At 35.1% G+C, this 27,987-nt stretch overlaps 2 protein-coding genes across 3 annotated transcripts; one reads left to right on the top strand and one right to left on the bottom strand.

The window, feature by feature from the left end:
• Window positions 1–16: 16 nt before the first annotated feature.
• Window positions 17–27,987, bottom strand: LOC136803992 (diacylglycerol lipase-alpha-like). Of its 2 annotated transcripts, none has more exons than XM_067060728.1 (16): window positions 27,850–27,987; window positions 20,073–20,225; window positions 19,054–19,795; window positions 18,692–18,772; window positions 18,107–18,243; window positions 17,235–17,373; window positions 16,660–16,743; window positions 16,099–16,170; window positions 15,741–15,821; window positions 15,084–15,226; window positions 5,041–5,109; window positions 4,600–4,672; window positions 3,928–4,118; window positions 2,288–2,514; window positions 1,532–1,639; window positions 17–1,146 (listed from the first exon to the last, which is right to left on the bottom strand). In XM_067060728.1, exons 2-16 carry the CDS (start codon window positions 20,165–20,167, stop codon window positions 1,076–1,078), a joined length of 2,313 nt encoding a protein of 770 aa, XP_066916829.1. In that variant the 5' UTR covers window positions 20,168–20,225; window positions 27,850–27,987; the 3' UTR covers window positions 17–1,075. The 2 variants fall into 2 exon arrangements, with proteins under 2 accessions (XP_066916829.1, XP_066916828.1); XM_067060727.1 differs by lacking the exon at window positions 27,850–27,987 and adding an exon at window positions 20,739–20,884.
• On the top strand, window positions 12,528–14,637 carry LOC136804034 (chymotrypsinogen A-like). The gene is given in 4 exon segments (XM_067060774.1): window positions 12,528–12,536; window positions 12,729–13,226; window positions 13,409–13,676; window positions 14,151–14,637. Coding segments are annotated over 4 exon segments (1,089 nt in total). The 3' UTR covers window positions 14,465–14,637.

The raw sequence follows: 27,987 nt of genomic DNA, 5'->3' as shown, positions 1-27,987 counted from the left end.
GAGAAACGAAGAATCCTTCATGTTGTTATATCGCATAATTTTCTTCTTGAATTTTCAGTAACAAAAATATCAACTGTCATTTGAATGTTATGTTAGAAAAAATAATTCGACAAAATTTCATAAAATACTATCTTAACTACGCAGTTTTGGTTAGAAAAATAAATTGTTGTTACTGTTTTACTCTTCAAATAATGTGAATTCACAAATTTTCAAAAATTCCACTCAGACTCAATTCTATAATTACAGTAAAATTAACTGAATAAAATAAAAATCAATTAAATAAATTTAAAACAGAACCTAAAGGCGTACTTAAAAACTACTTACAACAATATATAGATAGCTGTGCTATTTGTAAGGCGATTATATTAGGTAAGGCGAGGCCAATTTAATTTGTTATTTTACGGGCCAAGCTACCCAAAAAAGAGGGTCGGTCGGTCGGCGAAAAAATAAAAATGAAAGAAGAATATCAGCTATAAAATCTCCTGAAAAGGCAGCATAAACCGGCAAAAACTACTACATCTTAACAAAAAATGCGAAATATATATAAATTCCATATGTCGCTTGAATGAATCACTTTGAAATTGAATTCGATTAAACTTTTCAGTCCCCCAGAAGCAAAAGCTAGGCAATTGGATCCTTTTACAGTGGAAAAAAGATTTTGCCAACTTTGACAAAATCTCTTGTCCATTTTAGAGCAAAAATGATAGGATTGTTCACTCGATTTTTCTCACTTTTCGCAACCTACAGTATAACCCTCTCTCATATCGAACGTACTCTACGGTTTTGGGACTGGCCGCCTAAACAAGTGAAGTTATCTTTGTACCTACCCAGAGTATTGGTCTTTTTCCGTTGTGAAGTGGCGATAGGAAAGTTTTGACGGGAATAAAAAGGTTCAACCATCCTACGGCACACGACAGACAGAAACTTTGTCTGCTATTAACGAAACTTATATTTATAACCCCCTATTATCCAAAAAATATGTTAGAAAATTCTTTATGTAGAAATCTTTATAAACAATATGAACAGATTCAAAAAAAATCACAAAATACGGAGACATCATGTATGGGTTAAAATTTTACGTTATGACGGGTGTACTGGGCCCGAGTATATCCTTTGTTGAACCGGTTAGTAAAATTGATGGCGATGCTGAAATAAAAGAAGAATGCAGAAAGATGAAAAATGATTAGAGATAATACGCTTTCCTAAAAAAAAAAATAATAAAATAATAAAAAAGACTCCTTAGTAAATCATTTTGGCAATGGTGACCCTCAACATCATACCTAGAGCCAATCGTAACAGTTTCCATTAGCTCTAGCAGCGCGTTACGGAGGTGCTAAAAATTGGATTTGAGATTGATTTCTAGCTTATATACAGGTCGAAACTTTCGGTATTTAAAAACAATGCTACTTTATATAACATCAAATATAAAAAGTTCATAAAAATAGAGAAGAAATTAATAAAATACCGTTTCCCACTGATTTTTGACAGTTCTTATTTGAAATAGCGCATGCGCATGTAAACCATTTCTTACCAGGATCAGGCTTCGTTTGTCCATCAGGATGTTCCAAAAGGGGCGTTTCATCTACTGCAAGCTTCGGACGTGCTAAGAACGGTTCCTCACTCTCTGGATTCAAATCGTCTGAAAATAAGAAAGGCTTTTAGTTTATTATAATTCAAAAACACAGAAATGAATTTGTTAACGACAGACCTCTCGGCCACTTGAACAGACGACCTACACATACCTAAGGTTCACTTGAGCATTAAGTCTTAAAATCAAAATCATTAATCACTAATTTGGTAGCTTGCCATAATCTATCTAAAATTATATTGGTGCAACTCATCCTCCACAACTACTTTAATAGACCCCAAAGACATACCTATTACTCTTGGGTACCTAATAGCCGGGGGGTTGGAATATGCGCGGGGGGGGGGGTTGGAATAAAAATGTCCTGGGTGGAAAATTTTTGAAAAGGAGGCTAATACAGCTGAATTAGGACAAAAAAGGGAACTTTCAAAAACATTTTCCCAAAAATTAATAAGCGGGGGGGGAGGGGGGTTGGAATAAGAATGTCCTGGGTGGAAAATTTTCGAAAAATTATTAGTGGGGGGGGGGGCGGCTATTAAGTACCCGAGAGTATAGATAAACTTTACGGGGAAAGGTATCTAAAATCACTCCCCGTTTTATTTTTTACAGCAACTTTCACCAACAATGAGGGAATATAGGGCAGAAAGCCGACCATTTAAACTAGGTCTTACCTGACAAACCAGAGAGATCAATATTTCTTACCTGACAAACCAGAGAGATCAATATTGATGCTAGCAGATCCTTGTTCGGTTGGTGAGCCTGTAGCATTGATGACATACTCTTCTTCGTCAAGAGACAACAAACTTCCCAAAGCATTGATCAACGCATCCGGGTAATGATCTCTTAACATCAGATTTGAGATGAGAATGTTTTGAAAATCTTCTGGTGTTGACCAGAACGCTTTGTATTCACCTTTCTTTGATCCACAACTTGAAATGGAGCGGAAAAGAAAAAAACATACACTTCTTTGTCTACCATATTTAAATATTTTAAAATGCCACATTTTTGACGAACCAAAGCAAATTGATTTTTCCTTACGAATGGGAATATCGGGACCTTCCCAACATCTACGACTTTTCAACCAAGGAAATATTATAATAATTCGAAACCCTTGGTCATTTCTATAACATTTGGCAGCAAACAGTGGTTTACATGTTTTTTTAATGCAAAATGGGAAAAGTTTTTCCAACTTCAATGGTTGTATTGGGCTCTCTGAGGCTTATCTATCATTGAAGTTGGGGGAAAGGGGTTGGGGAACTAAAGCATATATAAGGAGTTGTTTTTGAGGTATACATCCAAAATATTACACAACTGATTGTAGTAGATAGAGCTACATTTATGAGAATGAATCATATATACAGTAGTAAACTTGTGATGAGTATACTTTAATGGATAAGATTTAGCGCAATTGCGTAGCATAAAGTTCCACAAAGGCAGATAAAGACACCCCCTTCTCACAGACCCAGTAGGATTTTTTCACCCGGAGGGTAGGTATAATGGACTGCAATTCGATGGGGATTTGAATTCCATTGTTTTAGTGTCATAAAATCCAGTGGGAATAGAAAAAATAGCACATAGTAGAGGCCACTATGTCTTCCCGTGTGCAGCAGTTTGTGCAAAGGGATTTCATGATTGAATATTGTCGAAGGTTGGAGCTTGGGGTATGCCCAGCCAGCACATTACAGGCAAAATTTAAAAATATCAATTTTAGCTAATAGACTTCTTAAAAAGGATTTTCAGACTTTTTTGTAATAATATTTTATGTTTACTGGAAGGTATTCTTTCCAAAAAAACAAAAAACTTTGAATTTTGGCAAATTTTTATTTTTCGATTACGTCATCGTTTCATGACGTCATTTTGCCTTATTTCCTTGATATCTCCTGATATATTCATTTTCAGATATAGGTTGTGACCTTTTTCTTTATCAGTTTTTCATGCTCTTTCGAACGGAACAATTTTTTCAATTTTGACGACTTTTTACTTTGGTTGCCATAGTAACCAATGACGTCAGTTTCTATGGCAACGGGTGGTCACACCCGGCCTCACCTCTCAAATTTTGATCTTCTACATTCAAGGAACAATATCCAATCATAAAATCCCTTTCCACAAGCTGCTGCACACGGGAAGCTTTTTCGCGACATAATGGCCTCTACTAACAGTATTTTGAAGTGAGAATTTGTTTATTTGAATAAATATATTTAGCGGGTACAAAAATTGAGTATAATTTTCCACTGGAGATATTTAAACCAATTTTTCCTGTTGCAAGGGGTCTCAACGGATTTGTGAGAAAGGGGTATATATATAGGAAAAGAAGTAGTTCCAATAAAAATAGATATCTATACCTGGGATAGACTGATCTGATTTTGCAAATGTGTACCACTTTGCCAGCCATGTATAATTTATTGATATCGGGTCGATCGAATTCATCGATTTCGATTTCGTCTTCCGAATCGAAGTATTCATCGAATGATCGAGCATCAGCGTGTGTACAACACAGCACACACTGACACATGCAACCTCGAAGAATTCGCCACTGTAAGATATAAACAGATGAAACATATAACTCAGGGATAAGATATGCGTCCTCCCCTATCTGACATCAACCATACGGGCAGATGATTAAGCATTTTTAACTAAAGGTGCACTTAGTAGTTATGTTACATACAAAGAAATTTACTTTTACTCAATTCAGGTAGACGTCTAGCAAAAAACAATAGCCCCCCCCCCCCCCCAGCTGAACCAAGACTCACGCATTCACGCAATTTTTCGAAAAATCAGGTTTTTTACACAAAAGATAGCGCAAATTCACGCTCTCACGCAATTCAAGAATTTGAATCTCAAAGAATGTGTCTTACGTTCTATTGAAGTTCTATTGTTTTCTTGGTAGAAATTAAAAAATTTTAACTTTAACTTTTAATTCCTCGACTTTGAATAAAAAAGTACGGGAAAATGTTTAGAGATTTCAATCTTCAGGCAAAGAACTGTAGCCACTTAAGTAACCCCTTAAAACTAACCTTTGGCAATTTAGTTCGTTCTAAAAGTTTGACGATATTGTGCTGCAGCTCGTTCAATGTGTAATAGTTCATCCTAAGAAAAAGAGCGAGTTAAGAAAAGATTGTACGTAGAGTCATGGCGCATAGAGTGGCGAAAGCGTACGGGTGAAAAGTACCCCCGACAATAATGTTTTACCCACATAATTCACGCATGATGAGCTTGAAATTATTTCCGATCGGCTCTTGTAAGATCAATTTATTAAAACAAAAGAAACGACAAAATGCTCTAAAAATGACATTCTTACGTTCTGTTGCCAAATTTCATGATGGTGATATTCTTAGAATATTCTTAAATGTTGGCTAATTTCATCATGAATACTCTTATAAAAAAGCATGCACTCTTAAATTGTCCTAAAAAGCAGTCTGTTAAGGCTTAATTAAAAAGTAGGAATTGGTTATTACCTTCCAATCATGTCTTTACCAAGGATAACGGAATGAATGAAAGATCGTGCATAATTTGATGCTTCGTAACTAAAAATATTAAGCAAGTGATACTTTTATCATGGAGGTAATAAGAAATAAATGGAGAATAAATGACTCGGTAATGGCCTAAGTTATATCGTTAAATTCTTTTATATTTTCATTCAAATCGGTTTTCGTAATCCGAAACGTAAATTTATAAGAACAGATGTGTTATCCTGATTGAAATAAACATATTATGCAAAAATTTCTTGTTCAAACGCGATACAAAAATAATTTTTTCGAAGTAAGGTAGTATAATAGTTCTATGATTTCATATCGATGTACTTTTGGGCAAGCACTTTGCTAATTTTGAGAATTTCAGCACATTTTCCTTGAAAATTTCTTCATTAGAAATCTTTACGTATAAAAGGGAGGGGGCTTTCAAATTCTGATGGATGATTAATTAAAGGTTACCTAATCGTAATATAGATTTTCTTTTAAATCTATCAATGATTTTATGAGAGGGGGGGTCAACATTTATAATACCAACCCATAGCCAAAAAACCTGACTTTTGACCTTTTGAGTTAAGTTAACACCACCACCCCAAAATTGGTATCGATACCAACTTGAAAATCATAATTTCAAGAAAAAGGGGGGACCCACCCCCTTATTTTGGTATCGATACCAGCTTGAAAATCATAATTTTCAAAAAAGGGGGGACCCACCCCCTTAATTTGGTATCGATACCAACATGACTTTTTGAATTTGACAAAATATCATGGGACCCACCCCCTAATTTAGTACCAAAACCAATTCGTAAATTTGAGTTTAAAGCGGTTTAAAGGGGACCACCCCCCTCCCACACAAACAGAGTACTAAGAGAAACATAAAAAAAACTCATTTTTGAAATCTATTTCTTCAACACAACACAAAAAATGTCTTATACTAAAATAGAAAATGACTGAAAACTGACAATATAATAAAAACAAACCCAATGAAGCTAGCAAAATCAATTTGAATCAATATTATGGGAATATAATAATTGATGTGCAAAAACTAGGAGAAGCTATCATTAGTACATAATTTTAGAACAGAATAGATTCACTCATTACCAAATGCTATCACAGAAAAAATGTTTTTGCTTCAGGCTTGATCAAAAATAAAACTTGAAAATATCGAAAAAGTCCAAAATAAACAAACTTCAAAGTCATTTATACTTATTACTCATTTACAGTCATTATACTCAAAAGCTAAAATAAATCCAATTGAAACCTGTTTAGACTGATATGTACCCTGGGGTATTTTCTAGCTATAAGGGCAAAAATTAGGAAAGTTTTGCTGTCATTTTGATATGGATACCAACTTTCCAAAAAAAGGGGTACCCACCCCCTATTTTGGTATCAATACCAACTGAGGATAACTCTTTTTTTCTAAAAAAAGGGGGACCCACCCCCATCAATACCAACTTGACTTTTCAGACTTTTAAAGGAAAAAAAGACACCACCACCCGGCTATGGGTCTGGTATCTGGATGTTGACCCCCCCCCTGAGAGGGGACCCTTAAAAATATAGGATTTTGTGCTTGCTCCGGCAAGCTTTTTCTCATTTTGATCAACAAAGCTATATCTCACAATAGAGCTGTTAAAAATCCAACATCTTTTTATTCAGTTTTTTATGAGCTTGAATATTCCCATGAGTGCACACAAAATTAATCACTTTTTCCCATTGCAACCAAGGAGCCGTTTGCTTCCTAAGATTAGGTACAATGAAATAAAAGGAGTTAATTCTCCATCTATTTCTTATTACCTCCATGCTTTTATGGACCTACCTCGCTGATCAACAGAAGAATGAAAAAAGAAATCAAGACAAATTAATAAGAAAATTCTCAAAACACTACTTTCGGGACATCTTCGAATCTGTCGTACGAAAAGTTTTTTCTCCGAAAATTGAGCTCCGTCATATTTTGTGGACAACTTTTTTCCTTCATTGTCCAAAAAAACATGAGAATCTGTTGAGCGTAATCCGAAAAAAATAAAGGAAGCCCATTTTAGGGCGTGAGCTGTTCCGGCGATTTTTTAGGAGTTCTGGGTAGAAAAACAATTTCTTTGGAAATCAAACGATGCTAAGTTTTGAGCATTTGAGACTTTTTTTTCTCTAAAGAAACGATTAAATACGATAAAAAATGCCACGTAAATACGAATGAAAGGCGAGCTAAGAATAAAAAGGTGTTGCAAGTGGCTCTGGGTACGAGATTGAGTTCCTACCTGACTTTTAGAGTAAAAAAAGTCGAAAAATAGTTAACTCAAAACTTTTTTTTCTGCAAAAAAATCCGAGTTAGCTAACTCGAAGAAAGGTTTTGTGAAAAAAATTCCGAGTTGGCTAACTCGAAAAACTTTTTACGAAAAAAAAAATTCAGGTAATTTTAACTCGAAAAAACCTTTTTTGAAAATGAAAAAATCGAGTCAGAGTCGAGTGACGTCATAATTTGCACTTTTATGACGTTATAATTTAGCTAACTCGAAAATTCCTAACACGACAATTGCCAACTCGAAGTTTTCTAATTCGAAGATTCAGGGCCTCCTGACTACCTCATGATGCAGTAAAAAATTTGAGAACAAAGAGATTTTCAATCCGTCACAAAAAACCCATAATTTTTAGCTTTCAAATTCAATAAATTGAGCCAACCTTATGACTTATCAAAGGACAGCTAGATTTTATCTTTCTCTTTTGGTGAAAAAAGGTCTGGTTGAAACTTAGCCACTTTGCCGAAACATTTATACAAATCATTGTCATTTTAATTAACCACATATTTGAGTGAAAAAGAAAACGATAGTCTGTCTAAAAAACAAATTTACGCGTTTAATATACATCTGTGTTTGTCCCAAATACATACATAATTACGTTTGCTTCGAAAAGTTGGGGGCGATAGTAATCAAATTACGAAAGCTGTTTAATCAAAAAGCATCAGTTTTAGTCAAGGGTAAAAACTATATAAAGCAGAAAATAAAGTAGTAAATATCATTAAAAGAGACTTAACTGTCGAAGAAGAAGAATCATAAGCGGTACTTCTTCAATAAAACAAAAATGTTGAAATTGTTGGTAGCTCTCGGTTTCATTGCTACAATCATACGTAAGTAAAAACATTGTTATACCCGTCGTTTTTGTGGACCCTTTTTTAAGGGCTTTGACCCATAGACTAGAAATTGATTTTATTATTAGAACATAAAAGTTATGTTTTAAGTTCTTTAACATTTTTAACAAAGAATTGCCTTTATAAATTGCTTTTTAATAAAATCCCTTAAGAGTAATTAAGAATTTAATTGCAAAAATGACGTTATGAACTTTAAAAAGACGTTAATGATATGTTACATCACCTTCTTTTATAAAAAGTGCTAAGTTTTAATGGGTAATCAATCAACCTTTTTGTTTCGAATTTTTTTCAAACTATCCGCAAAGAATTGAACTGTTTTAAATTTTTCGGAAAAATTTTCTAAATTAATGTATCAAAAGTTATGGCTGTTTTTCTATAAAAAATTTGAATGAAAAATTGGTCAAAAAGCACTATTTTCCAGATTTTGAGACAAATAAGCTTTTAGAAAAATTTCATTTTCTTCTTCATAAAATTTTTTCATTGCGATTCTGAAATTTTCAGACTCAAGGATAATTGGCCTAACAGAAAATGTATAACATGCCACAGTTTTGTGTGCTACATCAAGTAGAAATTCATATTTTGTACATCACAAATATTAAAAATTCACTATGGTCAGAGCCCTTAAGACAACTTAAGATACACTTTAGACATGGCGATCGAAATCTTATTTGAACACCATGACTTGAAACAATTTTAGTAAAGTAAGTTTGCGACCGCAAGCGAAGGTGACCCAAGGGCTTCATTTTCTTTAGCTGTCAACCTGAAGATAAAGGAGGGCGCCATTTCTTTCTCCTTTATCTGTATTTCTCCACAATATTTGTGATTAACCTAGCTTTTCATACTTCTGTGGTCAGAGCTCAGTGTTTTATTCTTTAAGTCAAACAATACAATGACATTTTCGTGTCACTTCTTGCGCGATAATCTATTAGCCAAATTCTGGAGCCGCTCGCTGCGCTGCAGTTGATGAGCGTGTCGGGACAAAAATCGAGGCGGAAGCCATTTTGTTTACATTTTGGCTGGGGAATCACTGCAAAACAGTGCTTTTTGAGTAGATTTGGTGATTCTTGGGAAGAAAAAAGAAGAATACTGTTTGGAACCAACATCAAATGTATTGGAATAGACTTCTATCATGCATTGGAATAACAGACAATACTTTGTGAACATAATGGATGTGTGAAACTTGCTTTTTTGTTTACAAACTTCACTCAAGTACTTTTTGTGGATTTTGCTGCTTTCGAAAGCTGTTGGTGGAGACTACTAATTTGCAGAAGTAACTTTATATTGATGCAAACAATGACTATAGTAGCTTCAAAAACATTCCCTCTCATGGAATTTAGCTGGGAAAGATTTTTTTGATCGCATTGAACAGTTTTGATATGGAGAGAGATATCCAAGTTCAAACATGGTTTCACCCATCCCTTTGGATAACAAAAATTTCATGATTCATTTTATTCATTCCAAAAATGGCTGAAGAGACACCATCGGTCAGATCGGGGTCATCACTGACTGCGCTGAAGGATAAACTTCTTACTTTAACTCTCAAAATTTGGTCGAATTGCAACATGTTTTGTCTGTCGTTGAATCTTTCCTTCCAGTCGTCAAAGACCGAATTATGTTATAGAAGTGACTTGATTTTGGGCTACGTTTTACGTGCAGGTTTTGATTGGATCCAGGACAAGAAAAGGATAAGCGAATCCGAAGAAAGTGCTCAAAGATTCTGAAATTTTGGAAGTACCGCCGCTAAAAATTGAAAGTATGTTTTGACATTGACATGACTGTATATCATATAATGGATTGTTTTGTTTTGGATATCCTGCATATAAATCCACTTTGTAGTCATTGCATTTTCAGGCAAAGTTATGATGCCTCACTGTCTGAAATTATTTTTTATTTGATATATAGTTATAAGTGCTCAATTCTGTTTGGTAGAAAAGCTTCCAACTTCCCATCAGAGAAAGTATTGTCACAAAGGATTATAATCAATTTTTTTCGAGATGTTTTTACTTTATAGTTAGAATATATAAAATTTGTACAAAATTTGCTTTAGCCAAATATTTTTATGCTTGAAAATAGTTTATAATTTCTATTCTGTTGGATAATTGTGGTGGTAAAGATAAGAAAAACATAACATGAAGTCAAGTCAAAATACTCTCAAACACTCAAACATGTTTATGTATAATTTTACTTTCTACCTATTTCCCAACCCAAAATCTACCTATCATACACAATTGAGGCCCAAAGTGAGCAGAAAGAGTTTTTATAAGAAAAGTAATAGCCCAAATAAAGCTAAATACAGTACAAAAAGTTCATAGGCTATAGGCCAAAGACTGAGGCAAGGATAATTGAAAATTTCCCAAACAAAGAGTGATTATAAACGTTTCATGTTTGGAAGAGGCTTTTCCTTGAAATTCCAAAAAAGTTCTAACATAAATCCAATCTCTTTTTCCTACTTTTTGCTGGTAAATAGAAGGGGAAGTCTCACTATTTTCCTACCAAATACCAGCACATCCCGCCTAAAAACGAAAGCGAAAGTAGTTTTTGTCCTTACAAGCTGCGCACGGCAGCGCAGCGAGCGGCTCCAGAATTTGGCTAATAGACAGCTGTAGAAGCTACAGTCATTGCTGTTTACGAAGAAACCCTCTTCATGGGTTCATGTACAGGAAGGAATCACTTCGACTTTTTTGATTGGTGAATATCATTATAAAAATAAGCAAACAAATGATGTAATCGAACTTTTCTTCGTTTATTCAATTCATAGATGCTTGCACTGATAAGAGTCTGTTAAATGACGCGCCTTACGCGCCCACGCGCCCACGCGCCTTACGCGCCTTACGCGCCCACGCGCCTTACGCGCCCACGCGCCCACGCGCCTCACGCGCCCTACGCGTCCTACGCGCCTGAATTTCGACGCGCCATTAAGTTTTGACGCACCTATTTTTCATATGCGAGTTGCGAGTTACGAGTTACGAGTTACGAGTTGCAAGTTACTTTTCACGAGTTACGAGTTGCATTTTAACAAAATAAAATCGCGAGTTGCGAGTTACGAGTTGCATTTTAACACACAAAATTCGCGAGTTGCAAATTGAAAGTGCGAGTTGCAAATTAAAAGTGCGAGTTGCAAATCTAAAAGTGAGAGTTGCAAATTAAAAGTGCGAGTTAAAAAATTAAAAAAAAGTCTGAGCCTGTTATCATAAATAATAATAGGACAAAAAAAGCTTAAAACCCAAAGCAAAGCATGGAAAACCCAGCCAAACTGTTTACTTTTTGTGACTAAAGTTGTGTAACCACTCACATACATCTTTTGACAAGCTACTTAAGGCCCTTAAGTGTGATACCTGCAAGCTTTATTACACCAAATATTTTAATTGTACCGAATGAGATGCCTTTGATTTAAATAGATAAATATTTTCAAAAGGCAAAAACTGGGAAAGACAGTTTTAGAGATACAATTCTAATTAAATATTCCATTGTCCTTATTTTGATAAAACCACTTATTTTAATGAAATAATGATCTGATGGTCAAATATAAAGCTTCTTTAAGCAACTCCAGCAAAGGTTTTGTCACTTATAAATTTGATGCTGATAAAACAAAAAGGATAGAAATTGACACCCTATTCAAGCTTCAATAGCTTTCAAATGGGCTGTTCTACAATCATGGTCAAAATTTATTGAGAATTTAGCTTGTTTTCTCGTTTTTCGAATTTGGAGATCGGGCGAGAAAGTCGATTTGGGCCATTTCAATTTTGGATCTTCAGATCCTAAGGTCCTAAGTCTTAATTCTAACGTTAAAACTCTACCCTTCCAACCAAATTTTGAGCACTTCCAAGTCGTTTGTGGTTTTGAAAATTTGCGGGAATTTCTCTTTTTTCTAAAATATTACGACAATGATTGTACACGTTTTGCACGTGATCTTATAATTACTGTTGGTGAAACAACCCCTCAGAGCCACCATTCTCAGCCTGTTACCTTGTTACCCCCTGTTACCCTATGTTACCCTTTTTAGTAACAACGCCTCGCCTCTTACCCCCGCACGGGAGCACTTTTCTCTACAGTACTTTACACTCTTGCAATGTAAATACATACTTTTTGTACATTTTTTTCTTTCTCTACCAAACGAATGTTTGCTCTTTTTTATGTATAATAGTGAGCAGCAATAATCATTTTCTTTTATCAATAGAAATGTTTTTCACCCTTACTGACTTTTCGATTTGCAACTCGCACTTTTAATTTGCAACTCGCACTTTTAATTTGCAACTCGCACTTTTAATTTGCAACTCGCACTTTTAATTTGCAACTCGCACTTTCAATTTGCAACTCGCGAATTTTGTGTGTTAAAATGCAACTCGTAACTCGCAACTCGCGATTTTATTTTGTTACAATACAACTGGTAGCTCGTAACTCGTGAAAAGTAACTCGTAACTCGTGGTTCTAAATGCAACTCGTAACTCGTAACTCGCAACTCGCATATGAAAAATCCTCTAAGAAGGTCCGTCAAAACTTAAAGGCGCGTCGAAATTCAGGCGCGTAGGACGCGTAGGGCGCGTGGGCGCGTAAGGCGCGTGGGCGCGTAAGGCGCGTGGGCGCGTGGGCGCGTAAGGCGCGTCATTTAACAGACTCCACTGATAACAACTCAAGTTGTCAATCATGGGCCAGTTCTCCACAAAGATTATGTCAAACAAATAATTATGTGAAGAAAAACTGTCAAAAATCTTGCCGAACTTGCTCCGGTGGAGGTAGCGGTAACTGCAAAGATACTGGAGGATATTGTAGACCTGGTTACGAATCAAACTGCTCTAAAGATTGGTTCAAGAAAGATTGCCCCAAATTTTGCAAAACATGCTCAGGTGGCGGAAACGGTGGCTCAGGAGGAAATGGTGGCTCAGGTGGATCCGGTAAATGTGGTGTTTCCAAGGTTTCCCAAAGTCGTGTTGTTAACGGACAAGAAGCCAAACCAGGAGCATGGCCATGGATTGTATCTCTTCAAACTTAAAGAGGATTCCATTTCTGTGGTGGATCAATCTTGACACCAAACTGGGTAAATACTTGTTATTTAATTGTTTTTTGAACCTGAACTTAGTAAATAAAACTCTCTTTCTTTCCTTCCTCGTACTCTCGGGTACCTAATCTTCAGCTACCAAAAAAAAACTCGATTCATCTTCATTTATTTACTAAATAACCTTAAAAGTAGACATGAAACTTATATCGTCACCATTTCAGATTTTGACAGCTAGTCATTGCGTACGCGGTAAATCATCCCTTAACGTCATCGCTGGCGCTCACGACAAATCACAACAAGAGAGCACTCAACAAAAGATCAGCTCTAAACGCATCATCATGCATCCAAGTTACACTGGCAGAAACCTCAACTACGATGTTGCTTTAGTTGAATTATCAAAACCTTTGAGAATGAACGATCGTGTCGTCAGAGCTTGTTTACCTCAACAAGGAGTCTACCCACAAATTGGAAAGAATTGTTATGTTGCCGGTAAGATGCTTTACGTGTTTTTTATATATCCATAACGTTTATGAGCATACTGAGAACTTGATTTGGTGAAAGAATAAGCATATCATTAGCATATCAGTGAGCTTTGGGAAAGTTCATTTTTCTTTTCCATTTTAAATGATTTTTTTTCTCGGGAAAATAAGCATATAACATGCATTTGAACTTGATTCCAAAATATAACTGAGCCCTTTTTCCAAAAAACATTTGCTTGTAATTCTTAGCAATGAGAGGCCACTTAATCTGAATAGCGCTGTAAAATAAATTTGTAAAAATATTCTCTCCCCTTTTTTATAAGAGCAAACTATATAAGAACAGTTCAGAACATTTTAAGCCTTTGGGGACTGTAAAACACCCGATTTCTTAAGAAAATGCTCACAAATAGGTGAAAATAAGAACATGTTAAGAACGATTCAAAAATCTTAGATGTTCTTATAAAAAACGACTATCATATTTTAGGTTGGGGACGTGTCTCAGTCAGTCCATCACGATCACCAAACAGACTTCAACAAGCTAAACTTCCCATTCTGGAGCAAAGTAAATGTGGTTCACATTTCGTATGTACTGGTTATGGATATGGTTCACAAGGACGACCACATCCAAACATTTGCCAAGGAGATTCTGGCGGTCCATTGATGTGTCAAAAATCTGACGGTTTATGGCAGTTGGAAGGTGCTGCCAGTTGGGTCTTGAAAGATTGTACCATCTACTCTGCTTACGCCGCTTTACACAAATATATACCATTCGTCAGACAACACGTTCGAGATTTGTAAATCTCTTTTTAAAGTTTATTGGAAGACTGCTTATAGTTTTTTTGCTATGTTGGAAATATAATTTTTGAGCATTTATAAAGTTAGTTTATTTTCCTGTTCAACTTGTTGGCATTGCTAATTCGCAGCATTTTAGAGTGTAGTGAGGCAAAATCAAAGAACAAAGGATCAACTTATTGCGTACCACAGTGTAATTCACATTTACCACTATGCAACATTACGTATAATCTGATTTGGCGATAATTACCCATAAACAAGTTTCAGAACAGATGAATGTTAATCACAAACACCAATCGAAATGATTTGTATGGACTTCGAAGTGTTCTTATTTCTTATTACATGTTCTTTTATAAGAACGCCCACAAAATTTGAATTCTTCGGATCTTTATGAATTTTAAGCTTAAAAATGTTCTTTAAAATCTTCTTGTTTTGAGCATTTTGTGAGAATTTTTGTGCAATTTCTAAAGAAAATGGGTATTCTAGAGTCCAGCATTAAAAAATTGCTCTTAACGTGTTCTTAATAGTTTGGCCATACGTTTAGTTTTACGTTCTTATAAAGTTTGTTCTTATAAAAACGCGTATCACTGAGATAACGACTATTCGTATTATAAATTAAACATACTTGACAGTGGCGCCTGGTGGTGCGTATGCATAACAAAGTAAATCGGGGTATTCTGGTTTCAGTAGAAATGCCAACAAAGTGGCTGTCCCTCCTCCAAGTGAGTGTCCAACAATCACCAGCTTATAGTTTTGTGTCCCTTTATCCTTAAAGAGAAAGAGTGAAAACCTGAATTTCTGAATATGTCATTCAGATACTTTATTCTTAGCATAAAATTAACTTATAGTTTTGTGTTCCTTTATCCTTAAAAAGAAAGAGTGAAAAAAAAATTCCGATACGGATATTTTTAAACATTAAAAAACGAATCGTAAAAACAGGAAAGACTTTATTAATATGATAGATACATTAAGAGGTTAATATTGTTTACTTTTTTTGCAACAGAGATATCTTTAAGGAATGTTAAAACATTTTGATCCAAAATATTTCGATAATAATGCACGGAAAAGAGACAAAGTATTGAGGATGGAAGTAGCGTCAAGGTGCAAAAGCTTATCATTACTGTCAGTTTCCGATCACATTTCCTAATAAATTCCTGCTTCTTCTCTAAATAACGCTAAATGTTATAGTAGATAGCTGCGTCCACGGGCCTATAAAATATAACGTTTTATATCTATGGAACTAATTTTGTCTGTATAATGTAATCATAGATATTTCTCCTACCACGTCAAAGTTTTGTGCTTGCTTGATCAAATCTTTTTCATCAATGATTGCCTTGATTGCTGTAGCTGCTTCAAAGAACCCCTAAATAAATGAAAAGGCCAGCCGGTGATAAAAATTACCTGAAACTTGAAACTTTATAGCAATGAAATGTTCATCAAATTTATGTATCAGGTTAAGAATAATGTCAATTATCACTTATTATTTTCAGAGCATCAGAGTAAAATTAAGCTAAAAAATGAGCTTGAAATTTCTCAACTCGACCTTGAACCAAAGAAGATGTGGTGATTTATTCATAACACGATTCCTGCTTAAGATTAATATTCTAAAGTTACTAAAAAACACTTTGAGGCGGACTTACCTTATGGGCAGTCCATTTTTCATCGCAACCTGGTAAACTTACTTCTTCAATTGCTAAATCCGTTAGAATATCCTAAACCAGTGGGCAAAGGATTTTGATAGTAAAATTGAAATTCAATTAAGTTATTTTTTCTTATCGTCTGTAAAAACACCCGACATCTACGGAAATATAAAATTCATTTACACAGAAATCGTTACTGTGTTATATCATACGAGGGACAGATACCTTTCTTAAGGAATAGATAGCTATAATAGTTTGATGTAAAATTTTAGGCGTTGACTCTTATTCATATAGATTGGAACTATGAAAAATAGTTAGGGATCTTGTCGAAATTTTCAAGGTAAGCTAAATGGAACAATTGATAGTTTTCTTAAGTATAACTTATAAAGTAAGTAAGTTTTCGCGAAGTTGAAGGCGACCAGAGCGCTCTTTTTTCTCTAGCTGTCTACCCGAAGGTAGAACTTATATTGAGAGTAAACTGTAATGATGAGAATCCATTCTAAATAACATCCCCTGCTCTTTTTCTTTAAAATTGGTCAAAGTAGAATAATCTATTCTTACGTGTAACGACAAAGTCCCTCTGCACGAAATAACAATAGCGTTGCGTGTGTTGTCAACAACAACCGTGAAAGGAGTCTTGAAGACCTGGAAACAATAAAACAAAAGATACCGATTGGTCAAGACAAATGCATTGTTGATATTTGAATTGATGTAAAGACACTTAGTTTAAACCTCGACCGAATCAGCTTGTTCGAGTTTATGTATTTGCATTTTTGAGGACGGCGGAAACGATTTAGATTTAACCTCGGCCTCAGTCAGTCAGAGTCTTAGCCAAATTAAAACCTAACCGTCCTCGTCACAAAAAAACACACATACATAAACTGGCTATTCATTTACAGTTTTTTGTTCAATAAATATGAAAGGTGAGACCAAAAAAAAATCTCTCGGTATATGACGGTATCGTTATTGTTCAAAGGTTTTCCAGCTATTATATTTCATTGTCTAGTTTATGCCTAATAAAACTAGCAGCACCAGGCTTATGTATTAGCTCTAAAGTCTAAAGTCTGACATAGCCTTCGGATAAACAATAAACAATTTCAGTTCGTAGAAAATGTTGTCAAAGGTTACACACTTACAACGCTCTCATAAGAGACATAGATGAAATGATCATTATTCATCTTCAGGATGGTCTTTTGAGCAGCTAAGTTACACAAGCAACAATTGTCACCATGTGTTTTTGGAGGCTCTGAGCATGGACAGCATGGATAGCAACATCTAAAAACCAAGAAGAAATAGCAATACATTTTACTATTTGAATAAGAACAGCCCTAACAAACTATTTCAACGGATGGAAATTTGTATTCCAAATTTTAAAGAAAACTTTTAACTTTGCTCTTTATTTACAAGAAAGACGAATAAGAGTTTCATTGAATGACAAAAATTCGATCCAGTTGTTCAAAACAAAATTCCATATTTGATCAGGTCTAATGTAACTGATTGTCTTTAAGAACCTGGAAATCGTTCGAGTGATTCAACGGAAGCCGAGCTCCGTGGGACGAAATCCACCTTTGTTCTTCACTCTCGAGAAATTCGTGTGACGGCGAATTTGTTTGTGTTATTTGAAATTACAAGAAGTATTTTAATCTACTTCACACTTCAATACAATGTCGCGGAATAATATTAGTGAGTACACGTTTTTTTTACAAGAACATCCAAAAAATTTTAAGCCTTCGGGATGTTCTTAACTTTTTGAATTTTTGAGTTAACATGGTCTTTTTTCACCATTTTGTGAGTATTTTTGTTCATTTTCCTAAGAAATGTGTTTTGGAGTTCGCAAAGCCTTAAAATGTTCTCAAATTGTTCTTAATATTTTGGTCATCGAAGCCTTATGTTCTTATATAGTTTGTTCTTATAAAAAAAACGTGTATGTTGATGCCGTGAAGGTTTTTTTTTCCTTTAGTCGTCTAGCTATCCTAAAATCTACTACATTTTCTAATAAAATACTTACGTGACTTGATTCAGCAGCATGCAACCTTCTTTTTTACAGATGGGAATTTTGTTCAAAAAGCAGTACATGGGCCATCCATAACTTGCCAAAGCATAATTTGCAAAATAAGTGATGTCATCCAAAATCTTTTTATCTTCCTGCAAAATCGTGAAAAAATAAAGTGCAGTCAAAATTATGTAGAAATAGGAATGAGTAAAGTTGATGCTATAGGAATATGTCACATTCTCTCTTCTAGAAATTTACTCCTTCTTGTATATGGCATGAAGGATACTATGCCTAGAATATTTCGGGAATGTGCAGAATGACTAAACGAAAAATTTACCTACAGGGAGACAAAATCGGCGAAAAAAGAAACCCTAGAGAGACAATGTTCTAAGAATTTCCAAGCCTTAGAGAAATTTTTCTTGGTTTCATGGTTGAGACTTTTCATGGATTTCTTACCCTTCCGGAGACGCAAATCGCATTAATGCTATGTTTCATTGACTATCATCAACTAGTCTTTTTTGTCATAATGAAAATCAGTTTAGCCCATTCCAAATCAAAAAATCAAAAAAAAAAAAAAAATTATCCTTAAATGACACTTACAGGGCTATTGTTATCAAATGGTATTGCGTTGATCGTCTTTTGATGTCTTCGAACTGTCTTGAATTTCTTATGTATTGTGACCTGAAATTTTCAAGTTTCATGTAACGATTCTTTAAGTTCTTTTAATGCAAAATTTTTCATCATAATAGGATTATATCACATCTACATTCTCGCATATTAAACATTAAGCTATTCAAACTAGGGGGTATTTTTCACATGGCTCAACTGAATAGAAAAATGTACGTCAAAGATTGTAAAATAGGGGGATTTTTTGACACGCCCGGTATATTAAACAAATTTCCTAGTAGTTATAGGCTTAACCACCAAAATTCATCAATTGTGATATCATTATAATAACAAACCTCTTGGTAGCTTGAATCTGTGTGTTTCAATTCATGTTGTATCCTTTTAAATTCTTCATACTTCTGCTTTTGTCTCAACAAAATCATGCCAGCCAAAATATCTGACGGTACAAGATCATGATAATTCCGAAAATAATTAGTAAATAATTTTGAAGCAAATAACAAAACATTATCTCTGGAATTCTCAGCTTTAGTACAGCAAAATAGTAACCGACAAGCTCTACTCCAATATTTTTCGTTCTTCTCATAAATTCGATTTTCAACATCTATCGTTTCTACTGACTGATATTTGCTAGCTTTTTTGTTATGCGATCTCATTTGCAGCTCAAACCAAATGCTACCAGCTGGATCGTAGGTAAACCAGATGAGAACTAAACATCCAAGTACCCAAACAATATTAAAAATGACTACAAGTTTTGATAATACTGCATCATAACCACGAAAACAATGCCTCGATTTATAGAAAACGTAATAAATACCAAGTCCAGAAACACATGCTTCAATAAACAAGATGAAAGAACGAAAATAAAGTAATGATGGAATCTTCCTTCGTGAAGTTTTATCGAAAATAGTCCCACAACTGCTGACTATAGCTACTGCGGCATCATTTGCCAAGGAGAATAACAACAAAACCAAATAAATGATAAAGTATATGTGTGATCTGTGTAGATTACAGTCTTCAGGAACATTTTGATGGCCAATTTCATAATGAACACCAAATATAGTACCAACTGCAAGAAACCTGAAGAAATAAAATGAAAATGGATAAATCTTTAAAGAATGTGATACTGTGCGTATAGCATTCTTACGTTGGAAACGTTAAGAAATAGCCTTTTGTAATTTTAAAAACTTGCTAAAATCTTCAGCCAAATAAAATTGTGATATATAAGAATGGAAACGGTAACAATCAAGTGTTTACAATTAAAATATTACAGACGTATGGAAGGTAATACTGATATCAATTTATTGATATGATAAAAATAATTCTATTTTATTGTCAGATGATTAAAAAGATTTACCAAAATAAACGAAAGACAAATGCTAATCCAAAAGGTATGACCAGTTCATCACTTGCTGCCACCCATCTTCTGTTGAATACAACTAAGCCAGGCATGCTTCAGTCAATGATATAATCGAAATTATCTGAATTTGAGTAATTTTGTCATCACATTCTAAAATAAATTTCTTATAATTATATATTCACAAATGTTTATTGTACACAAGCATGAATTTTGGGATATACAACTCGCATAATTTATCTAGACAATGAAGTGTATGCTTCAGAGGGAAATATTATTGAGAAACTGTTGGATATCACCACCATCATCTTGATATCGTGAGAACTTAACAAAATTTGAACCTGGTAGTTCTAAAGTTTGCTCCATGATGGGCGAAAAAATTTGCACCCAAAAAAAGGATTTAGGTATAGCTGGTAGAAATGAAAATTTGCCAAATTATAGGCTCCAGCAAAGTTCCAAATTTCAAACATAGTCAGCATTATAACGAACAGAAAACTCTTATAATACTAAAACTAATCTAATTGGGATGACTCATCTTCTAGTTTGCTGTTGTAGTGAATTGAAAATTGACATGCAGAAGGTTAGTGATGAGCAGGAAGATGTCCTTCAACCCTGGTCCCTCTAAACAGGTAGTTGAAGCGTATTTTACTCAGAGGTTAAACCCACCTGATCCTCTTGTAATCAACTATAACAATGCAGCCATTGCCATTCAGGATCAGCAAAAACATCTGGGTGAGTTCCTGCCCAGGGACTCACTTGTCATGATATATTGTGCCTCTTTCTTTCCTTTCTGTATTACTAATGAATGAAAAAACTTGGATAACGTATACTGAATCTTCCTAATTATGGTTGTTTGGGAGAACGTGACAACCTATTGCCTATTCAGGCCAGAAATTATCTGCTTCATATTACGGAAATAAAACCCTAATTTAGTTCATATCATATCAATGAAGTGATCAAAAGAGCAACTCAGCTTGTGGGATGGATCATGCAAACCTTCAAATCCAGAGAAAAAGAAGTAATGCTTACACTGTGGAGATCACTTGCCCTCCCCCATCTTGATTATTGCTCCCAACTATGGAATCCACTCGAACAAATTCAAAGGTCTTTCACAAGACAAATCAATGGTCTCAAGAATATAGACTACTGCTACTGGAAAAGACTGAAGATCCTGAAGTTGTACTCACTGCAAAGGCACAGAAAAAAATGTAATATCTCATTGATTGTGAGTTTTTGATAATAATCGTTTTAAATGGCAAAAAATAACCATAACAATAGATTTGATAATTAGATATCAAAGCGAAGCACCTACCAAAGTCAAAATATAACTCCATCAGCATGCAGGGTCCCAATCTGTTTAATTGCCTGTCGAAAGCAATAATACTTATATACTTACTGCACTAAGGATGTCTTCAAATGTCTACTTGATAAATTCCTGTGTACTGTCCCTGATGAACCGCTTGTTTCGAGAAAAATCATTCTCAAGTAACCTTTCAAGTAAGTAACCTATAACTCAAGCTAATACTTTATAGCATGTCACGCAGGAAGATTCACAGCGTTATCACATGCTAATCCAGGAGCATGTGAGCATGCCAATTTAAATAAAACTTATTAGGTAATATCTAATTTGCTTCTTGTTTTATAATTCCACCAAGTTTATCAATCATACTTTCTGTCATAACATGTCACGATAACTTTCACTGATAGCGCGACCACCGCCGAATCGCCTATCGCCTGATGGGATTAACAAATAACGAGTGTGTAACTTGCTGCGCGAGTGATGTCAAACGCTCCATCGTTTTGCCACTAACTTGGTCTTCTTCGTTCCAGACATTCACGTGTGTTCCACCTGGTTCCACTACAGATTTTTTTCATATTTCGATTTAAAAGCCTACTCTGTGCAAAAGAAAAATTGTGTATTTTTTTTATAATACGCCGTTCATTAACTCAAATCAAATGACTTTGAAGGTTCGGTGAAATAGTGGCCAAATTGCCGTCCCTTGTTTTGTCAGATAGTCCCAAGTTAGAGCAGTTAACGGTTTTTATGACGACTCAAATTTTGGCTTTGCCCAAAATCATGATATATAGGCATAACGATAAAATACAACTGTGCAGGGATTTTTTCAAGCACTTTGAGCTACTACCGTTTTTGTATAATTAGATTGAGTTTAAGATGCGTAAAAATTGATTGATTTAGAGCAGGGGGTCTGGGGGCGCTCTAAGCCCGCCAGCTGGGGTTCTAGGGGGCGGAGCCCCCTTAGAAAATTTTTACTCCAAATTTGGCCCTGGATTGCTTTAAACAAGAACAGAAAGTGAAAACATTAACGCCGCTTAAGTAAAAATAGAAAGATTTTGGCCCATTTTACGCCTAGGGTTCGAATTATAAATTTTAAGCGATAGAAACGAGCGAATAAAGTAACCGAGTTGATAAAGTAATAGATAAACGAGTGAATTTTAAAGTAGTGAAGGAGCTTTGCAATTTTTCCTAGAGAAGCGAGGTAAAAAAGGAGCGCCGCAGGCGAAATCTTTACATTGTTTGCGAAACATTTTTAGTATTTTGCGATGTTATTTGGAAGAAAATGCAAAAGTATCTTCAGTTCATTTCTCGAAAAAGCGAAGTGAGTTTATAGACAAAGCAAAGTATATTGAAGTTTTGAAGTAACAAGTATATAAAGCAATGATAACGAATGAAGAAGTGGCCGTTAGCGAGTATACAAATCAATAGATAAAGCGCGATCTATTAGCGACGTAGCGAGTCTAACCGCAATCGATAAACGAAGGAAAAGTAGCGAGATGATTAAATTTAATAGCGATAACCGAGTGAATTCCAGTAGCGAAGCAGCCAGTTGATAAAGCAATAGATAAACGCATGAATAAAGTAGCGAAGTGGCAAGTAGATGAAGAACTAGAAGACGAATGAATAAAGTAGAGAAGTAGCGAGTTGATAAAGCAATAGATAAACGAATGAATAAAGTAGCGAAGTGGCAAGTAGATAAAGCAATAGATAAACGAATGAAAGAAGTAGCAAAATAGGTGTTTTCTTATGATTTTTTAACTTCGCATTTTCGAGTTAGGAAATCTTCTTGGGTAGCTAAATCTAAAATTCAAGCTATAATTCATCCTCGCATAAAAAACACCCTACTGTTTTTCACGCCGAAGCTATAATTCAATCAAGCTGTCGCGTCAAACTGAACGAGACTATCTCTCTAATTTTTTCTACCTTGAAAAGATCAATAATTATCTCACCCTCAAGAATTTATTTTTGGTAAACACCGGATACATAGATAAAAGGGTCTAGTGAAAAACAAAAAAGTTTGTGAAACATAGCAATGAATGAATTCTCTGATGAAAACAATGAAACAAATCGAATTTATGACGTGACCGCGTACCAAGAAACATTACGAGAGAGCACATTTTTTTCCATTCTCTTGTCTTTACTCTATACTGATTAAAAACAAATAATTGGCGTTTCTGAGAAAACTGCTTTGAAACATTTTTCTTGTAAAATTTTTTTTATATTTCGGATTGAGTTTCATCTAACTCAATCTTGGATTGAGTATTTTTGCCGGTATACGGTAGTAAAAAAGTGCTTAGAAAAATCCCTGCTGTGGGACCATTATTATAAAATTTGATTTAGTAGATTGTAGAGATATTAAAGAGAAAAAAGTATTAAAGAGAAAAAAAAAACCATAACTTACTTGGTCTTATGTAATGTCAGAAAGGTCGATCAGTAAATTCTCCTCTATTTGCCATGGAGATTTTAAAATAGTTGTTTTGGAGAATGTGACAGCCTATTGAATAACAAATTTACTCCACATACACTACCTTAAGGGAATTAATTTTTGCGGCAACTAATTTTTGCGAGACAGCTTCCCTCACAAAATAATTTAATTTTCACGGGACTTATTTTCTTTAGTTTGGTTACGAGGTTTTGTGTGTACAGTAGAGTCTCACTAACTCGAACTGCTACGGCGAAGAATAAAAATTTGTTCGAATTATAGAGACATTCGAGTAATGGAGACTCACATAAGAGAGTTTTCTTTTAGCTGAAAGAATTTTTATAATAAAAAACTTAATTTTTGAGTGGATTAAATTTCGCGAATTTGAAAATTTTCGCAAGGGGAAAACTTATAATTTGAAACTTATATCATTTATGTTTTGCGAAAAAGGCGAAATATGCAAAAATTTGCGAAATATAATCCTCGCGAAAATTTATTTCCTTAAGGTATACTTTCCCACAGCCATTAAACCAGACCCGATCAATCGAACTTGCCGGACCAATCGAACAATCAAACTAATCTAACTCCATCGAACGATTGAAGTTCGATTAAAAAAATTAATTGAACCTAATAGAACACTCACAATTTTTGAAGCAATAGGAGTTCGATTAGTTTGGTCAGTAAAAAGTTTGATTAGTTCGATGATGTTAAATCTTCACTCATATCTTCCCTCACCTCACTTGCAAAAACTTAATTATGGCACGCGATCGCCATTTTGGCAGTTCCTGGACTTGAGGTTTATTGTACCCAGATATTTGTCTATCCGGAAGAAAGTCCGTAGCCACTCTGTTGCGATTTCGCAACGAACTTGTCGATCGAACGAAATTGGGTTATCGAACTGATCGAACCGCAACCCATTGATCAAACTTAATCGCACACTCGCAATTTTTCAAAAAATCTTAGAGTTCGAATAATTCTTTTTATCAAACTTTAATTTAATCGTTCGATAGAGTTCGATTAGTTCGATTGTTCGATTGGTTCGACAAGTTTGACTGATCGGGTCTGGATTAAAAACACGATAAATTATCTTGTCTGGTAACTGTTGGGGAGTAATTAGTTATTCAATTAGCTGGGAGACCCAACTTCTCTATCTATGTGGTTTCAAAAAAATATCAAAGTATAGACAGTAGTAGCCGGGAATTATACAAGATGCAAGAATTAAATCGCAGAATTTGATTGGCTAATATCTTATTGTTATGATTTGATAAACAAAAGTATGACGTCAAACAGCTCTATTGTTTCTAGAAGTGGCACGAGCTTTTGAATTGTTTTGAAAAAATAAAAGTTTTTTCTTTTGTGATTTGAAGTGATTTGAATCGAGTCAATAATTCCATACTCTGTATTTCAGTCAAGTTGTTAGGATTTTAACAGGATAGAAATATTTTTGTACAGAGTATGGTCCCCAGACTATTATTCAATAGGCGCTGTTGCATTCTCCAAAACAACTTTTCTTTATGGTGGGTTTATGTAACAATTTCTACAATTTGTAATGCTTAGGTGAAGCAGTACCTAGTAGATCTGGTTTGTCCCTTTGTAAGGATTTAGTCCTATCCTCCAGACGGTACTAATTGAATGTTCAGAACGTTGGATTGTAAGCGATAATAATCGAATATAATCGAACGCCATCGAATGATGACTTATTGATTAGACCGAAATTTTGAAATAATCGAATACTCACCAGCCTCAGAATATCTGCATCTTCTTCGATTACTATTGACTTCCTCTTCGATTAATTTGATTACTCTTTGATTAATTCGATTACTCTTTGATTAATTCGATTACTATCGGTTTGTAAGATTTATTAGATTTCTTCAATTGCCATTCGATTACCATTCGATTACCATTTGATTACTGCGACTAGTCATTGAAGGCTTCGAGGGCGAAATCATACTCTAATAACCCAGCTGGCACACAACGTTGCTTCAACGTTTATCTAACGTCCATATACGTTAGATGGACGTTAAAACAGCATTGTGTGCCTCCTGGGAACGGATCATTCTGCGCTTACCCGTGCTCCGCTCTGCAAATGTGGGGATCTGATCTGGTTGACCGCGTTAATTTTGCGTTGAAAGGAAGGCGTAAAAATTACACAGAAGTTAAACAGAAAATTGACAAAGTATAAAGATTTCCTGAGAATCAACCCGTGCACTTCTCCACGTTCTCTAGTGAAGCACCTTTGCGCTACTCTTACTTTGCGATGTGACTGCCGTTCTCTGAGCGACGACTCAAACCTGATGATAGTTTTGATCCAAGAGTTTTTCAACTTGATTCTTTCATTTTTCTTGGGCTTTTGATTATAACTTGAGTCACAATCTTTGTCTGTTTTAGGGCCGTGATATGATTTCAACTCCTTTTTAATTCGATACTAACGCAACAGCTTTTTTTGGGTTCTCACCTGTATTTTGTATCTCTTCTACACGAAATAAGGTTTCAATATTTTTTTTCCGTTTTAGGTAACTTGGTAACTCAAGAAACATTAGTACCGTAAATCACCGATTAAGAGCCCCGCTTGAATTAGCGCCGCGCTCGAATAAGCGCCCCCCATTTAGTTAAAATAATTTTATAAGCGCCCCGCTCGAATAAGCGCCCCCCTTTGAATAAGCACCCCCCTCCAGGGAGGGGCGCTTATTCGAATTGGTGGCCTAGGCTAATTTCCGGGATAAGAATTTCTCTTCAGATGATTAACAGTCGAAAAACATTAGAACAAAAATAAAAATCAAGGTCTTTTAGCTTTCTTTTTTTTCTGTTTCTTATTGGATTTTTCTTTTATTCAGCCTTTTTTGAAGTTAAGTTAAGCAGATTCCGAATTGTTTGATATAGAATTTCTGAAATAAAAAAATAAGCGCCCCGCTTGAATAAGTGCCCCGCTTGAAGAAGCGCCCCTCTCAGAGCCTGAAAAATTAAATAAGCGCCCGGGCGCTTAATCGGTGATTTACGGTATCGACATGTATATAGAGACTGAGCGACTGAGGAGAATGGGAATTGACAGGCACAACCACCAAAAACACAGTAAACAAACTATCGTACTTACCTATTATAATTTCAACAATACAGCAGTTCCCTCTTACAATCCAAAATTGCAAAAATTCGGTAAAGCCACGTTTTTACAACTTTGGCGCTTTTGATTGTTTGGATTGTACTTCGAAAAATACCTACGGTAATTTTTCGAAGCTCGTTTTTTAACTACCCGGAGTTCTGGTCTTTTTCCGGTAGAATGTGTCACAGGAATCTTCTTCTTAGTGTGGGAAACTGAAAGGAAATATGTAAAACGACGGTATACACCGTATTACTTTGAATAAACGCCCCCTCGAATAAACGCCCCTCCTAAAATAAAAGGAAAATTATTCAATAGACGCCCCCTTAAATAAACGCCCCCTCAAATAAACGCCCCCTTTGAATAAACGCCCCTCCTAAAATCGAAAAAGTTCAATAAACGCCCGGGCGTTTGTTCAAAGTAATACGGTACAGTTGAATGTAGCATATAGGGTAGTCGAAGAAAGATTGTCGAAGGGTCATCAAAGATAATCGAATAATTTGCAATAATCAAAGTCATTGAAGGGTTATCGAACGTCATCGAAGGGTTATTATCGAAGTCATCGAAGGGTTATCGAAGTCATCGAAGGGTTATCGAAGTCATCGAAGGGTTATTGAAGTCATCGAAGGGTTATCGAACGTCATCGAAGGGTCATTGAAAAGTAATCGAATGGGTAATCGAATACTCATCACCCGATTTACTAAATTTCAGTGATCAAATGCATTCGATTTTTGTAATCGAACGCGTTCGATTACATTTAATCGAATGTAGTAATCGATAAGTAATCGAATCGAAGCGTTCGTGGTCGATTAGTACCGTCTGGTATCCTAGAGGCCTGCATTGCAGGGCTGGCTGGGGAAAAATAACAGAAATTGTAAAAAAGAAAAGAGAAACATGTTTTGATGAATGTGTTGTGAGGTGTGTTTAAGAAAAACAATGACACAATCATTTAAAAATTCCATACCTTCAAATCGATTTAAACTGCATTTTGAGTCAATGAAAAATGTTGGATGAAATAATATGAAGGTAGATGTTATATCGGATGGCCAATCGTCACCTTGTTTTCTTTCCTATCTCTTATCCTATTTTTCTCTTTCCTGAC

Source organism: Clytia hemisphaerica, unplaced genomic scaffold (genome assembly GCF_902728285.1).
Source record: "Clytia hemisphaerica strain Z4C2 unplaced genomic scaffold, Clytia hemisphaerica genome assembly, whole genome shotgun sequence".
NCBI classification, from domain to species: Eukaryota; Metazoa; Cnidaria; class Hydrozoa; order Leptothecata; family Clytiidae; genus Clytia; species Clytia hemisphaerica.
Note: the sequence above shows the minus strand (reverse complement) of the source record. Positions and strands in the feature narration are given on the sequence as shown.

What these genes read in the sequence shown, in the direction of transcription:
- LOC136803992 (XM_067060728.1), bottom strand. Translation starts at nt 20,167, where the DNA reads ATGCCTGGCTTAGTTGTATTCAACAGAAGATGGGTGGCAGCAAGTGAT. An exon ending in TTTGTCTTTCGTTTATTTTG is followed by an intron (nt 19,796 to 20,072) that starts GTAAATCTTTTT and finishes TTATTTCTTCAG; the next exon opens with GTTTCTTGCAGTTGGTACTA. An exon ending in GGTAAAGACATGATTGGAAG is followed by an intron (nt 4,673 to 5,040) that starts GTAATAACCAAT and finishes TCTTTTTCTTAG; the next exon opens with GATGAACTATTACACATTGA.